At 45.7% G+C, this 16,510-nt stretch overlaps 1 protein-coding gene across 1 annotated transcript in view; it reads left to right on the top strand.

Annotated features, from left to right (window-relative positions):
* The first annotated feature begins 120 nt into the window (after positions 1-120).
* The window catches only part of MX1 (MX dynamin-like GTPase 1), a 52,957-nt gene continuing 36,567 nt past the window's right edge, over positions 121-16,510 (top strand). Inside the window, exons 1-3 of the mRNA XM_015413770.1 lie at positions 121-199; positions 12,301-12,766; positions 15,066-15,258. Coding sequence (XP_015269256.1) covers positions 12,347-12,766; positions 15,066-15,258 — 613 coding nt within the window. The 5' untranslated portion in view covers positions 121-199; positions 12,301-12,346. The remainder of the gene's footprint in view (positions 200-12,300; positions 12,767-15,065; positions 15,259-16,510) is intronic.

The following is a 16,510-nucleotide window of genomic DNA, read 5'->3' on the forward strand; positions in this document are numbered from 1 at the left end:
ACAATTAAGAAGGAAACTCTTCCACAACCTATTAACAATACATGAGTCTTTCTGAGTTTCGTTTTCCTGAGTTGTTTGCTGAGAAATGGGTGGATCTACAGTTTAGCATGAATGCTATTGATTTGGTTTCACTTTCCAAGACAAAATATTTAGGAGTGTACATCAGAGAGAACGATTAGAAGATCATCTTGGAGTCAAGGTAAGGACTTCTCTCCATTTTCTTTCTTTAGTTTCAGATACAATACTGATTTTTCTTGTTATTTTAACATGTGTGACAGTCTCTAAGAGAGACTTAGAACTTCACAGAACAAAAGTACTCTCTATGGAAGAATAATTCCCCCCCCCCATTATCTCACTGTTTTAAAGGCAACAAGGCCAACATCAGTGATTGGATTACACTATAATAATGGGGCTGGGGAATGGAAGCCAAAGAAAAGTGTAGTAAAGTGTCCCTTAAAACAAAAACAGAGTCCTCCTGGAGCACCATAAAGACTAACAGATTATTACTGCATAAACTTCCATGGACTATTTGTCAAATTTCTGTCAGCCCTGGGAGACAAGTACAGAGGTGATGATTAAGACTCATTACATTAGATGTCAATTTGCAGCTGTAGGCATGGATTTGGGGGTGTGGTTGCCAACCTCTAGGTGGTGTCTGAAGATCTCCTGGAATTACAGCTAATCTGCAGGTGACAGAGATCAGTTCCCTGGAGAAAGGGGCTGCTTTGGAGGGTGGATTCTATGTATACCCTGCTGAGATCTGTTCCCTCCCCCAATCCCCCCCCCCATCCAGTCTCCACCCCAAACCTCCAGGAATTTCTCAACCTGAAGTTGGCAACCCTAGAGGACATAAAGAGGTTCTCCCCCCCCCCCAATGCTCCTTATACTATGCAACTAGATTTAAGAAGAGGAGGAGATTGGATTTATACCCTGCCCTTCACTCAGAGTCTCAGAGCAGTTTACAAACTCCTTTCCCTTCCCCACAACAGACACCCTGTGAGGTAGGTGGGGCAGAGAGAGCTCTGACAGAAACTGCTCTTTTTTCAAGAACACTTCTGAGAAGAACTATGGCTTGTCCCAGGTCATCCAGCAGCTGCGAGTGGAGGAGTGGGGAATCAAACCCAGTTCTCCCAGATTAGAGTCCGTGCATTTAACCACCACACCAACCTGGCTGTGTGAAATGCTAACATCCACTTGCAAACAGTCGCTGAAATGGATTGAAAATGGATTATTTAACATGTGTGAAAGCGCCCAACTGAATGAAAGGCGGGGTATAAAGCCAGTTCTTCTTCTCTTTATGTGTGTGCAGATGCACACAGTAACTGAAGATGCACCTGAAGAAATGGGCTCTGATCCATTAACATTTATGCCACAATAGTATTGGTCTTTTAAGGTGTTTTAGGATGCTTTTTGTATTTTTGCTGTAAGAGACAAATATGGATTTTGCTTTAAAATGATTCCAACTGAAGACTAAATGAATAAAATCCAGCTTGCAGGTAATGAGGTTTAATTCAGCAAATTTACATTTTAATTTCAATTTAAAGTTTCTTCACTGAAGAATGGTACCTTACAGAATAATTCTACGCTGGTCTACTCAGAAGTGAGACTCAGGTTATTCAGTGGACTCTTACTTCCTGGAAAGGGTTCTTAAGATTGCCATCTTAAACTAGTTTTAACATACTTGTGAGGAGGGTTCCCCTTCTAGCGAGGCTGGGTTTTACTCTTTAGGCAGACAGAAACATGGGCAGATTGTTGAAAAATATGAGGACTATTGCTGGGAAATCAGTACTTCCTGCTCATGTTTCTGACTGCTTTTTTTTTAAAAAAAAACACAGAAACCAAAATGCTGCTGCTTATGACTCAACATCTGTTGTGAAACTCCAATGTCAATTGTTCCTTCTGTCTGGCAGATTTAGTCACCTCCTCTAGCTCACTGGAACCGCTCAGGTGCAGTGTTCCCTCTAAGCTGAGTTAGCGTGAGCTAGCTCACAGTTTTTTAGCCTCTGGCTCACAGATTTTTGTCTTCGCTCAGGAAGGAGGGCTCCAGAGCAAACTGATTTATGCAGCAGCCAAATCGCTCGCTCACAACTTTAATGCCAGTAGCTCACAAAGTAGAATTTTTGCTCACAAGACTCCACAGCTTAGAGGTAACATTGCTCAGGTGTAGCTAATTTTAGCCATAAGGTATAGATGGAACACTATGTCTGGGGCAGTGATTCTCTGTATTCTTGGTGCTTGGGGGACAAAAGTGGGAGGGCTTCTGGAGTTCTGGTCCTGTTGGTGGGCTTCCTGATGGCTCCTGGTTTTTGGCTACTGTGTGACACAGTGGATGGGCCATTGGCCTGATACAGAATGGCTTCTTTTATGTTCTCTTATGAACCAGTTTTACTCAGCATGGGGATAAATGTAACCATGTATTACTTTTGTTTCTAAATCAGATCATCCAGATTGTATACAGCTGCTTAAAAGAGTGATAAACTACCAAAGGAATAGGACAGTAATTCCGTAACGCAGTATTTTCATTGGGACCAAGATAAATATCACAAAAATAGTGAGCACACTTTTGGTTGCTTAGAACTCTTCATCAGGTTAGATGTTTGGTACAAAAAACAAAAGGTGGGGAAGCAGGGAAAAAGGATATTTCAGGCCACCACCCACCCAGGAGACAAAGGGGTCGCGGGCCGTGTGGTAGGCAATGTCGGCAGCCTGCAGGGCCGGTTCCGAGAGGCCCTTGAGCAAAAGGACCCCGGGGGCAGGGGCGGGATCCGCATACATGGACGGAAGAGGCAGGCAGCTGAGGGTGTCGGCATGCCCCATAGCCTTGCCTGGGCAATGCACCAGGGGGTAATTGTAACCCGCCAGGAAGAGGGACCAGCGGAGGACCCTGGGTGAGAGCACATGGGGGGGTCTGCTTGTCCGCCACAAAGAGCCTGAGGAACAGCTTATGGTCCATAACAATTGTGAAGGGCCGCCCATACACAAAGTTGAGGATTTTTTTTACCCCAGCCACAATTGCCAAGCCCTCCCTGTCGATCTGGGCAGCCGACAAGGTCCAGGAGTAGTAGGCCACCGGGACCTCTCAGCCGTCAGGGAGAACATGGCCCAAGACCGCGCCCACGGCATAAGGGGAGGCATCACACATGAGAACCACCGGCAGGGACTCGTCAAAATGAGCCAGCACCTCGTTCGAGATCAGGAGCGCCATGACACTCCTGAATGCTGCCGACTCCCGGGGGGCCCAGGCCCTGACTTGTCCAGCAGTCTGTGCAGGGGCTCGACATGTCGTGTGGTGCGTTGAGTTGAGTCAGTCCACTCTAGCTGAAGTCCAGTTATGCCCTGCTAAGAGCTAACTGTAGCAAACCATGCTGACACAGTCTTGTGGTTAACTATGTACACTTTTATTTTACAATATTTACAGCTCACCATCAAAGTGCTTCGCAAGACACACATACAAGAAGGACTTACATTCACAGACTACATTCACATATATACAGTAATCAGCCTATCAGCTTCCTAGTTTAGATGGACATGATCACTTGTTCTGAAGCCTTATAAGTCAACATTCCCCCTAAGATTCAGAATTTGTGATCAGACCTAAACTCCCCCTCAGGTTTAAGAATTTGTTTGCCTCTAAACCTTTGGTAAATATGTCTGCTATGTTTTCCTCAGAAGTACAATGCATTAGTGTAACCAGCTTTCTCTGCACTGTCTCCCATACATTTTGGTATCTAATATTGATATGTTTACTCCTTTTTTTTTTACTCCTTGAGAGTCAGCCAACTGTTGTGCTGCTGTGTTATCACACATTAAAGACATAGACATAACACATGACATTTCTAAATCTTCTAACAACTGTTTTAACCATTCAAGTTGTACAACACATTCTTTTAAAGCTGCAAACTCTGCCTCACAAGGGCTGGTTGAGACAAATCGTTGTTTAACTGATTTCCACATCACAAGCGATCCATAAACATATATTACATACCCTGTTGTGGATTTTCCACTTTCTTTGTCACCCCAGTTTGCATCACTGTAGGCAATCACTTGTTGTGAGTTATCTGTTTTTAACACCAGTTTACTCTTAATGGTACCTTTCAAGTATCTCAAGATCCGTTTTGCTGCATTCCAATCTCTAACATAAGGACATGCATTTCTCTGGCATAGCATATGAACAGCATAAAATATGTCTGGACGATACCATATTGCCAGATATAATAATGAACCCACTAAGGACCGATACAAAGCCTTATTTTCAAAACATTTTCCTTCAGGCTCTTTTATATATCCTGTGGTTATTGGAGTTTCAAGAGTGGCTCTTGAGGTCAGATTTGTATCCATTTATCCTTTGGCGCAGGGTTTGACCTGTTTGTCCTATGTAGAGAACTGGCATTGTTGGCACTTAATGGCATATACAATGTTAGAAGATGAGCGGGTGAATAAGCCTGATGTGGTGTAATTGATGTTGTTAGGTCCAGTGATTGTGTTGTCTGAGTGTATGTGGCAGCAAAGTTGGCATCTGGGTTTGTTGAAAGCTCTGGTACCAGTACCATGTTCAAATAAGATGCTGTATTATTGTGGATGAGGAGTTGTTGAGATTGGGGGGGCTGTTTGTGCACTAGAAATGGTCCCCTTCCCGGTACTTCTGAAAGGGTAGTGTCTTTATCCAGTAGAGGCTGTAAGTTACTGATGATGTGTTAAGATGTTTTGAGTCGAGAGCTGTATGTGACCATTAGTGGTCTTCTACTATTGTCTCTTTTTGGCCTGACATCTCATAGTCCAAACCTTATCCTGGGGTGCAGAGGGCAAGCTGTCTGACCAGTTCCTTAGTCCAATCACCTTTGAAATAAAGGCCTTTTGGTTGAAACCCAAATAGATGCAAGTGCTGCCAGACCCAGAGTTTGGACCGGGTGCTGCTATATCTCTTCTTGCAGGGGACAGTCTCCAGAGCATTGTGATGTGTCATTTGGTGTGGTCCGAAGATTGTTTTCGGGTGCAGCCTGGCCCAAGTGTCTGCCTGTGTGATTGTCTTAGGGGCACCGCACTTTGGAGCTGCTGGCACAAGAATCATGCTTTGGACCAGGAAACAGCATATGTCCACTCCAAAGGGAGAGTCCACTGAACATGGGGGTGTATATAGTGTGGCGGTCCAAACCTCATTTTGGGTGCAGAGGGCACTTCCTTATTAAAATCTTCTTTGAAACACAGGCCTCTGGGAGGAACTCTGAATAGAAGCTCGTAGCGCCAGAACAAGTGTTTGGACCTGGCATCACTGTATGTCATCTTGCAGGGGACAGTCTCCAGAGCGTGGGGATGTGTCAGTTGGGGTCATCCAAATATTGGTTTGGGATGCAGCCAGGCCCCACTCTCTGCCTGTGTGACTGTCCTGGGGGCACCACACTTTGAAACAGCTGGCACAAGAACCGCACTTTGAACCAGTACATAGCATATGTCCAGGGGTCATTTTGTAGAAAAAGAGGTGCAGGAGCTCATTAGCATAATTTATTTGCATATGCCACACCCCCTGACATCTCCCTTCCCTTTGCCTCCAAGGAGGGGGGGAAGGATCTCAGGTGCTTCTGACTGAGAGAGGGACCAGAGCGCCAGCCCCTCTGACAGGCAGAAGCGTCTGGGTTCCATTCCTTTACTGCAGGTAAAGAAATGAACAACAGGGGATGCCTTCTCTCCAACCTCCAAAAGCCACTATAAAGCTCCCTTCCCAATGCAAAGTTGGAGCAATTTGACTAGTTAGTGGCAGTTTTAGCTAAAGAATATCTGGCCAAGGAGCCATGTTTACCATGAAGCACTTTCAACAAGGCTTGTGCTACAGCCATCTGTAGCATCAAAACCTCCACCCTTCCCCAGCATTACAGGAATTGGGGGAGGGGGTGTCACATTTTATTAGTAATATGTTTTTCTTTTCCTGAAATTAATTGGGTGTCCCTGGTAAGGCTGTTAAGACCTTCATGCATGCACATGAGATTGGGGTCTTGATCCTCTAAATCCCCTTTTATAGGTCAAATGAATTGGCCTTAAGTATGAGCTATTTTCAGTCTTTTAACCATCTGCTTCTGGCCTGCCTGAAGGCTTCAAAATACTTCATGGAGTGCCTCATTTAATAATCTTGTTTCTTCATTTTGGCACTTTAATGACTGTTTCCATGAGATCTGAAGGCAGCTCTTCAGATGCCCTTCCAGCTGGTTGCTTCTCTGCTTTAAGTCTACAACTCTGCTTCATAAATGTGGGCTAAAACTCATATTGTGCCATGGTGCCTTCTAGTTAGAGCTTAAAATTAAAGAGCAGCACTGAAACTTTCTGAGATGACAGAACTGCCCCTTGTCCCAGAAGGATTTACCGTTGATGCAGAGCTAGCCATAGAAGTTGTCCACACCAGTTAGAATATGTGCCATCTGTATAGGGTTGCCAGCCTCCAGGTGATCAGAAAATGGCTGCTTTGAAGGACAGACCCTGGCATTATACCCTGCTGAAGTACCTGTCAAGGCTCCAGCCCTAAATTTCCAACAACTTCCCACCTTGGAGCTGGGAACCCTGTGTCTATACGTAGTTCTGTATCTTGCCAGAATTGTGCTGAAATTAGCCCCACCTCTAAGCCAATATAAGCTTGACAAATCAGGGGAGGGCTTCTAATGTCCTGGCCCCACTGCTGGACCTCCTGATGGCACTGGTATTTCTGGCCACTGTGTGACACAGAGTGTTGGACTGGATGGGCCTTTGGCCTGATCCAACATTGGCGTCTCTTATGTTCTTAACTTCCTTGTTACCTTACACGATATATTATGTCCATTGTGTGCACCCTTATTATCACAATATCATTACCTCCATTTTGGCTTTATATCGTTACTGTAAATTGTACATGTACATTCTAAAGAGGCAGTTGTGTTAATTTGTTGCAGCAAAAATAAACAAGAATTTTGTGACAGCTAATAAAGACTAACAATTGTTTATTCCAGAGCTAGGGTTGCCAACTCTGGGTTGGGAAATTCCTGGAAATTTGTGGGTGGACCCTGGGGAGGCTGGAGTTTGGGGAACAAAGAAATCTCACCAGGGTATTATAATGCCATAGAATCCACCTTCCAGAGCAGCCATTTTCTCCAGGAAAACTGATCTCTGCCACCTGGAGATCAGCTGTAATTCCAGGTGATCTCCAGGCCCTGCCCGGAGGTTGGCTACCCTAATTCCAGCATAAATTGTTGTTATTATTTTCATATGTAATAGGTGGATTATCAGCAGAAGGTTCCCTGACTGCACATGAAGAGGCCATGAACCTTTATGATGGAATAAAAACTGGTTAGCCTTTAAAGTACCACAACTTTTCTGCGTGCTTGAGTTACTCCTGATTTTCATGGAAGTCAATCCATAAGCATTGGAATCCGTTTGGGCAGAATTCTTCTGCAGGTCTGCCCTCCCTGTGCATTTTTACCCTTGTGGAGTCAGTTTATTTTCTTCCACTCATGACTTAAATAATGAGGATTTTTCAAGGGAGGGTACAGTTGTCATTGGTGTCATTATCGGTGGCCTTTAAAAAAAAAAGCCCTAAAAATCAGTAGATTATTGTAGTGTTGTAAAGATAGTTTAAGGAATTTCTCTGAATTCACAGCTTTCTTTAAAAAAAAAAAAAAAGTAGGTCTCTAGCCTGTTCCCTGGTGTAGATATGCCTTTCCCCTGTATATCTCCACCAGGGAAGAAGCTAGAGACTTGGTGTTTAGTTTATTTTTTAAAAAAATGAAAGCTGGGAATTCATAGAACATGCCTAAACTATCATTACAACACTACAGCAATATATCAATACTAGGGAGGAAGGCCCGTTGCGAAGGGCGATGCAACGGGCTGCTAGCCCCCCTCCGCCTCCTGCCCCTCTCTGCCGTGCCCCAGCCACCCGTGGGAGCCAGGCAGTCGCGGGACTTGCCTGGGCGCGAGTGCTCCGTGTCCGCCGTGACGAAGCCTTCCGGCTGTCGGCCGTCGCATCCGCTCGGAACCTCTGGCCCCCCCTCGTCTGCTCCCCGTGTCTGGCGTGACCGAGGCGGCTGCCAGCGCTCGCCTCCTCCGTCTCCGGCGCGACACAGGTGAAGGGCGATGCAACAGGCAGGTAGCCCCCCTCTGCCTCCTCCCCCTCTGCGCCATGCCCCAGCTGCCCGCGGGAGCCAGGCAGTCGCGGGACTTGCCTGGGCGCAAGTGCTCACTGTCCGCCGTGACGCAGCTGTCCGGTCGTCGTCCATCGCAGCCGCTCGTAACCTCCACCCCCCCTCATCCTCCCCGTCTCCGGCGTGACTGAGGCGGCTGGCAGCGCTTGCCTCCTCCGTCTCCGGCGTGACGCAGGCGTCTGGCGGTCTGAGTCGACCGCCCGTCGCAGCCGCCCGTCACCTCCAGCCCCCGGGAACATCCTCCACAGGCGCCGGCTTAGGCCAGCGGTCGGCACAGCCGCCTGTCGCCTCCAGCCCCCAGGAACGCGAAGCTGCGTCTGAGGTGGGACTCAGACGACGTGGCCAATGGGATGTGGCCACGCCGCTGACGGACAGCCGAGCCGTCCAAACACTGTAGGGGCGCATTGCGTGAAGTTTGCGTCTTACTGCTTTATTATATAGGAGAGATATAAAGAAGGCTTCTCGAGAATGGTTGACTTATGCACAGTTAAGATCGAGAGCTTTGGTTCCAGGAAAATATGTCTGCCTGAAGAAGAATTTGTCGAAACACGCAATTTTTGCCTGGGAGGCATGTTCCTTGCTTTGATGCTTGCTGAAACACTTTGTGTGGGAAATACAACTGCCTGCTGCATTTCTCGTGCCTGCTTTGATGCCTGCTCAATTACTCTTTGTAGAGAATAGAACAGCCTGCTGCATCTCTCATCATTTATGACTGTTGCATAATTAGTCCTTTATCAGGAGCGAGATAGTCTACAGTGTTGGAATAGGTCTTTGTAGCTGTGGACTCTTCTATTAGTAGATGCAACGTACTTTAGGTTTGTGTATGTGGATAAAATATACTAGAGTCTCTATTGCAAGTAAGTCAATATATGAAGATGATACAAGGACATATTAGTAGAAGTGTGTTTTGTTCTATCATGGTGTTTCTTTATGGTAGCCTCCAGGTGGGGCCTGACGATATCCCAGTATTACAACTGATCCCCAGACTAAAGGGATCGGTTCCCTTGGAGGAAACGGTTGTTTTGGAGGGGGCACTCTGTGGTGTCGTACTGCGATCCTTCACCAAACCCTGCCCTCCACAGGCGCCTAGGGTTGCCAAGTCGTACCTTATCCTGAAGTGGGGGACTCCTCACAACAGACACCCTGTGAGGTAGGTGAGGTTGAGAGAGCTCTGACAGAAACGGCTCTTTTTCAAGAACAGCTCTGACAGGACTATGGCTTGCCCAAGGTCATCCAGCCAGGTGCATGTGGAGGAGTGGGGAATCAAACCCGGCTCTCCCAGATTAGAGTCCGAGCACTTAACCAGAGAGAGAGAGACAGAGAGAGGATGTATTCCTAAGAAGCAGAACAGTAGAATTTTCGCACTTCTTCGGAGGAAACCTTCCAAGATTCTCCTGGATGCCCTTGGTGGGGTCAGCTGCACAAAAGCCAGCGTGTCAGAGAAATAAGTTTCAGCACCTAAACTCATTTCAACGGGTGACCCGAAGGTGCTTGCGAAAGGAAAAAAAACCACCCAGCCTCTGGAAGCCTAAACAGGCTGTGACATAAATAGGCGGCGCCATTCCGGCCTCCATCTCTTGGGATGTCTGGCACGGTGCATGCAAGGAAGAGCGATTAAAAGGGGGAAAGAAAGAAAGAAAGAAAGAAAGAAAGAAAGAAAGAAAGAAAGAAAGAAAGAAAGAAAAGAATTGTGTGCACAAACTGTGCCGACCACAATCTATGACAGATAGTCACATGAGATGGTAAAAGGGTAGCGACTTCTTTTGTTATGTATGGTTCATTTCTGTGTTTTCATATGTGAACTCTTGTAGCCCTTTAAAGCATACAGATCTTGTCACGGATGATCTGAATGGAAACCTGTCCCCTTCCTGGGGGTGTTAGCCAAACTGCTTATCTACGCAGCGGCCAGACTATATGAATGGGGTTCAAGGCCTGTGTATACAGAAATCAGATTCCGAAATGAGGATCTTCCCAGAGAGACAACAAGACAAGATGTTTGTGTTAAAATCAGTTGTTCTCTTTACTAAATAATGGTCCCTGCCACACGGCAGGAAAAACTATGGGCGAAGTGCGGCTAATCTGAGCCGCACCAAAGTTGAGACGCCGCAGCGGGATCCCCTGAGCCACGGCACCGTCGCTCCCCAGAACAATCAGATGCTGGGGAGAAAGCGACGGTGGGAAGGGGAGGCTGGCGAACTGCGCATGCTCACACATGCACAGTTCGGCCAGGAGCCGGGGATGCACCGGTGCAAGGACGCGCTGGCGATCCCACGGCCGCACTTGCCGCGGCCCTTCCGGATGAACCACCCAGGTAGGTGGTTCTTTTTTGGTGCGGGGTTTTGGGCGGGAGGGACGGATTGGGGACGGCCGGGCAACGCTTCCCAGATGTTGCCGTGGGATCGCTGTCATGGCAGGACCAGGGGGGGTGACGCAAGCAAGCAAAAGTCCAGGAACAGTCCGAGGTCAAGCCGGGCAAACCAGGTAGCAAGGTTCAAGCAGGTTTAAATCACAGTCCAAAAGCAGGGTCAGACATACCAAAGTTTCTAGTCCATAAATCACAACAAGTCAGAGATGAACGCAGGGTCAACAAAGCCAAAGGTCAAAAGCCGAGGATCAAGCCGAGAAGAATTCCACAAGGTCTGGAGCAGAGATGCAAGGATTCAGGTCCTGAACAAACGACGTTTGCCAGCACAAATGACTGCTGGCAACAGACTTGCATATATACAGTGCTAGCTAATCAACTCATTAGCTAGCCAGGAGTGAGGACAGGATCCTGTCAGTAATCAGGGCTAAGAGATCTTCTGGCACGCATGCGTGCATTCTGCCTTTGCTCTCTCAGCTGTTGTCTTCTTACATTCCTGAGCCTGGTTACAGGTGGAGGCGAGTCTGATGATGAATTACTGGGCTGCAGCAGAGACTGATCCCTTGCAGGTGTTCCCTGGGAGGCTCTATCCTCCTCACCACTTAGATAGCTTTCAGCTACAGGATCCAGTCTTTGCCTTTCTGCTGCAGTACTGTCCTCAGGAGCCTGTTCAGGGTCCTCAGGAGCCTGTTCAGGGGCATCAGCAAAGGCAGGCATGACATCAGCAGGGGCAGGCATGACACCAACCATGTTGTTATGGGGAGCCATTGTTGCCAATCTCCAGGTGAGGGCTAGAGATCACTCAAAATTACAACTGTTCTTTAGGTAGCAGAGATCAGTTCCTCTGGAGAAAATGGTGGACTTGGTGTCATACCCTGCTGAGGTCACCACAGCAAATTGACACTGAGTGCCCAAGGCCGGGGCACTCTCCCAGAGCCTCTTTCTAGATCTCGTTGTATTTATTTCCACAATGGGCCTTATTCCTAGTAATAACATAAGAACCCTGCTGGATCAGAGCAGTGGTCCATCTAGTCCAGCATCCTTTTTCACACAATAGCCAAGCAATTGCTTAAGAGGGCTAACTAACAGGGCATAGAGGCCAAGGCTGACTCCGAGCACTCATATTCTGAGATCTGCATTCTCTGAATGCAGAGGTTGCCTTTAGTCACCATGGGTAGTATCCACTGATGGATTCAGGAGTCTGCCTAATCCCCTTTTAAAGCTGTCTATGCCCTGTCTATGCCCTAAGCTATCACTATGTCCACAGGCAGTGAATTCTCTAATTAAATTACTCATTGAGTAAAGAATAGTTTCCTTTTGTCTGATCCTATTGCCCATCAACTTCATTAGGTGCCTCTGAGTTCTAGTGTTATAGGAGAGAGGGGGAAAGTTCTCTGGATTAATTTTCTCCACCCAGTGCATAATTTTATAAATCTCTAGCATGTCTTGCCTCATCCATTTTTTTCTGATCTGAAAAGCCACAGACTCTTCACTATTTCCTCATAGACTTTCCTTCTGTGCTCATTTAAATTCAAACTAAATAACAGTTGTGAAGACAGTCCACCCCCCACATGTGTGTTTCCTACGTCCAGATGATAAAAGTCACCAGAGAACCCCTGGCATCATCCCCAAGAATTTTAATCCTATATAAAATGTATTTATCCTCTCCCCAATGTCCCCCCCCCAAAAAAAACCCCTTTCTGGAGCCACATTCGCTTTTCCACTGAAATCTCATAATTGCTTTTGAGTTTGCTTACTACGTTGTTATTGCCATTGCAGACACAGCATCATTCCAAGATCCATAAGAAAATATCACGCATATTTAATGTTCAAGTCCCGTGGGTGGAGAGAGTCTCCATCTGAGAGACGGAGTCAAAAGAAAGTTTCATCCAAGCCCCTTCCAGTCAACATGGCTACTCCATTTAACTTTAGTTTTGATATTTCGAATCAGCAGCCAAACAAGGAATTGGGGATGCAGCTATCAGGGTCATCAGAAGTTACATCAAGACCATCTTTTGTCTTGAACCAGCAACAGCCAAATGGGGGAACAAGCATCAGAATGCCATCAGAAGCTGCATCAAAACACTTTTTTGTCTTAAACCAACAACTGCCAAGTGGGGAGATGGGCATCAGAATGCCAACAGAATTCCCACAAAATTTAGTCACTGCACAGAAAGCTGAGAACCCTGGGTTTGCCCCGGTATTCCATGTAAATCATCTGGGAAAACAGGAACAACAAAAAAAGGTAAGTTGGGTATCTTGAACTTATAAATGGAACAACATCACAGAACATATGATTACAAAGAGGTAGTCCATCAAAGCAAAATAAAACAAAAGTCCAGTGGCACCTTAAAGACTAACAACATTTATTTCAGTATGTATGTGAAGAACTATCATATTGTGAAATTTCTGTAAGTTGTGACTCACAATTTCCCCCCGTATGATTTTCCTTCACTTTAACTACTCCCCCCCTTGCTGTAACCTCCCTCATAAGAAGGATTGTCAATTTGATTTTCATACATATGTGAAAAAGTGAGCAGTGACTCACAAAAACTCACATTGCCACTGGATTTTTGTTTTATTTAGAGAATTTGTGGACAACAAAATACCATAACTTAGAATAAAGGATTTAATCTGGGCTGTTCATACTCCTCGCCAAAACTAAATGAAAATTTTGTTCCTAGGCTGTCCAAATTCTTCTCTGAGAAAAGCTGACTTCTGTAATCCATACAGATTGTGAAAATTATAGGTTTTTGCATAATCTCTCCTGTTTTGCATAATATATTCTGTGTCTGCTAGTTATGGAGAGCCACCATAGTGTAATGATTATAGTGACAGAATGTGGTCTAGGAGATGGAGATTCAGATCCCCACTCTGCCATTGAAGTTTGCTGAGTTACCTTCGGCCAGTCGCTCTCTTTGCAGATTTAATTTAAAAGTTAGAAATAACTTTGAAAGAAATACAACAGTAGATCAAAGTTCTTTAGAAGATTAAGGAATCTCTATGCTTGAAGATGTTCAAAATATAATTGTACAAACAAGCTTCAAAGGGACATACATACAATATCCTGGCTCATACACAGCCCTCAAGTTCCAAGAAGTTGTTCATTTCTGATTTAGTCAGGAGTTGGACTAAATCAGAAATGGACAACTTCTTGGGTCTTGAGGGCTGCATATTTCAGAACCCAAGTATAGCAGGAGCCAATTCACAGTTGAGTTGGTTTTGGTAGGAGTAGGTTCCAAAGGTCTCTGTAAGCAGTTAGACAATCTGAGTGCAATCTGGAGTGGCATTCCTCAGGCCAAAAGTTGTGTTCAAGAGACCACTGATGTCTATCCCCAAGCAAAACTTAGTACACTGCAGAAATCAGACTTTGAGTGTGTGATCTTCCTTTCTGTGTAGACAGAGAGATGGGCTAGACATTGCAGGCTAGCACTTGGCCAACACTGATCATCTGATGAGGAATTCTTTGAAAAGGGGGTAGCAGGCTTTCATAATACCAGGCTGGTGAAGAGGCTCAGAAGACATGTAAAACTGGGGATCCTTGGCCTACAAGAGTTCTTATCAGACACTGTGCTGTTTAAAGGAATATTAATATTTTGCAGGTTTATTTAAAAATAGTAGTTTCCTCTTAATCTTGTGGACATTTTGATATGTTATGTCTCACATCATAAGGAAGAATTACAGCTCACATACAGCTTCATGATTTATCAGCTGTACTTTTTCTTCTCAGAAGTGAAGCCCTTATGTGCAAAGGGGGATGCAAATTCAGTTCCCAGCACTGACTCCCTTCATTCAGTCCCCCAGTGGGCCTCTTGGAGGACTGGCACAAATCATAAACAGTGCCAGATGGATGACTCAGTTATTTCAACAGCTCTGATAATTTATTTGGAGAGGTAGGAAACTAGATTTAGGACTGCCTTCCTCTCCCATGGCTCTGTGTTCTCAAACTACGGTAGCAATGATCTACTTGGTATGGGCTGCAACCACAGGTCCTTGTGAACAGCAGAAGAAAAAATTTAAAACCCTACAGTGTCACATGCAGTGCCATGTTACTTCCCTTTAAAAAAGGCAATGACATATAGTAGCTCTAGGAATCACCAGAAACTCTATGGTTTGGCTTCTCAGCTGGCATTGTAGCCATCCCATATTCCCACCTACAGCCCTCCTGCCAATTGCTAAACTGCCTGGCAACCCTATTGCAAACAGAATTCAATATGTTCTCTGCAGTGTGCTTGTGATGTCCAATAACTGATTACTTTGAGGGCCTCAGAGGTCTCATCATGTAGTTGCTAAAAGACTGAATTTTGAAACATGATGTTCAGTACCTAATGTTCAGCAGCAAACATGATTCAACACCTGCCATTTGTTGGGCCTTTAACCATTATTTATTATTTCTCCATAGTGTAGATAAAATACTGTGTCTTACTCTAGCAAAGTATATTTTCAACTGTGCGGATTAACATTGATATTATTATTTAGTGTGCGGAAAAGTGTAAAACTTTTTTTAAAAGAGGTTAAAATTGAATTTCACTATTTCCTAACAGAAAATAGAAAACACTTTATACAGCCAATATGAAGAGAAGATTCGTCCTTGTATTGACCTCATTGATTCTCTGAGAGCTCTTGGAGTCGAAAAGGACCTGGCACTGCCAGCTATTGCTGTTATTGGAGATCAGAGCTCTGGAAAAAGTTCAGTTCTAGAAGCATTGTCTGGAGTTGCTCTTCCTAGAGGCAATGGTGAGAATTCTTTTCTGTGATTTCATTTTGGATTTTATGATATTTCATTGAATCACAGTGGTGTGGTGGTGAGCTGCTCATCAAATATTTTATCTGTGTGCCCTTCATCTCTCCTTATATATAATTGAGTAAGAACATTCTATATGAACATTCTAAATTTGGCCCCTTTAGTGTTAAGCCGGAAAAACTGCCACTCAGAAGACACTGGCTGGGTTGACTGGCTGCTTTGTGCAGTCCCGCCCAGCGTTCCAAGGTTATTTGCATATGGAAGCTGATTGGACTACACTCCATTCCACACCTCAAACTCACCCCCCCCCGCAAGGCAGTTGGGATTTTCAGTTGCATAACATAGGGGAGAGGAGAATGATGTCAGCTGCCCTTTCCCTAGGCAGAGGCTGTGGGGGTGTGTGTGTAAAACTTAAGACAGACAGGCAGATTAAGGTTGGAAACTTCCAGGATATTTTAGGGATGAAGCCTGCTGAGGGTGGGGTCTGAGGAGGAGGAGGAAGAGGGGGACCTCAGACAGATACAATGCCATACTGCCCACACTCCAGACAAGCTGTTGCCAGTCTCCAGGTGACAGCTGGAGAGATCTTAAAGCTCTGGTGCTTATTCAAATTGTTGCGATTTATCGACAGAGTAGTGTTCTGGAAAATCTTTAGGAATTGTTTGGTGCATTTACGATGGGGATCCTGGGGAACTATTGTTGCCAATCTTGGCCCAGCAGCCATCAAACCATTCTCTTCAACCCCCTGCTGTACAGCTGGCTTTCCCCTAGGGTTGCCAATCTCCAGGTGGGACCTGGAGATCTCCCACTGTTACAATTGATCTCCAGATGACAGAGATCAGTTCCCCTAGAGAAAATGACTGCTTTAGGAGGGTAGACCCTATGACATAATACCTGCTGAGTCCTTCCGCCCCCCCACCCAATGGGACCTGGAGATCTCCCACTGTTACAATTGATCTCCAGATGACAGAGATCAGTTCCCCTGGAGAAAATGGATGCTTTGGAGGGTAGACCCTATGACATTATACCTGCTGAGTCCTTCCGCCCCGCCCAAAGCTTGGTCCTGTCACCTACTTTGGCCTTTGGGAGAAAACACATTGGGGCCAGTCCTGATAGGGTTGCCAACTCCAGATGGGAAATTCCTGGAGATTTGAGGGATGGAGCCTGAAGAGGGTGAGGTTTGAGGAGGGGTGGGACCTCAGACAGGTACACTGCCATAGACTCCACCCTCCAAACCAGTCAGTC

This window comes from Gekko japonicus, unplaced genomic scaffold (genome assembly GCF_001447785.1).
Source record: "Gekko japonicus isolate JY-2015 unplaced genomic scaffold, Gekko_japonicus_V1.1 scaffold803, whole genome shotgun sequence".
NCBI classification, from domain to species: Eukaryota; Metazoa; Chordata; class Lepidosauria; order Squamata; family Gekkonidae; genus Gekko; species Gekko japonicus.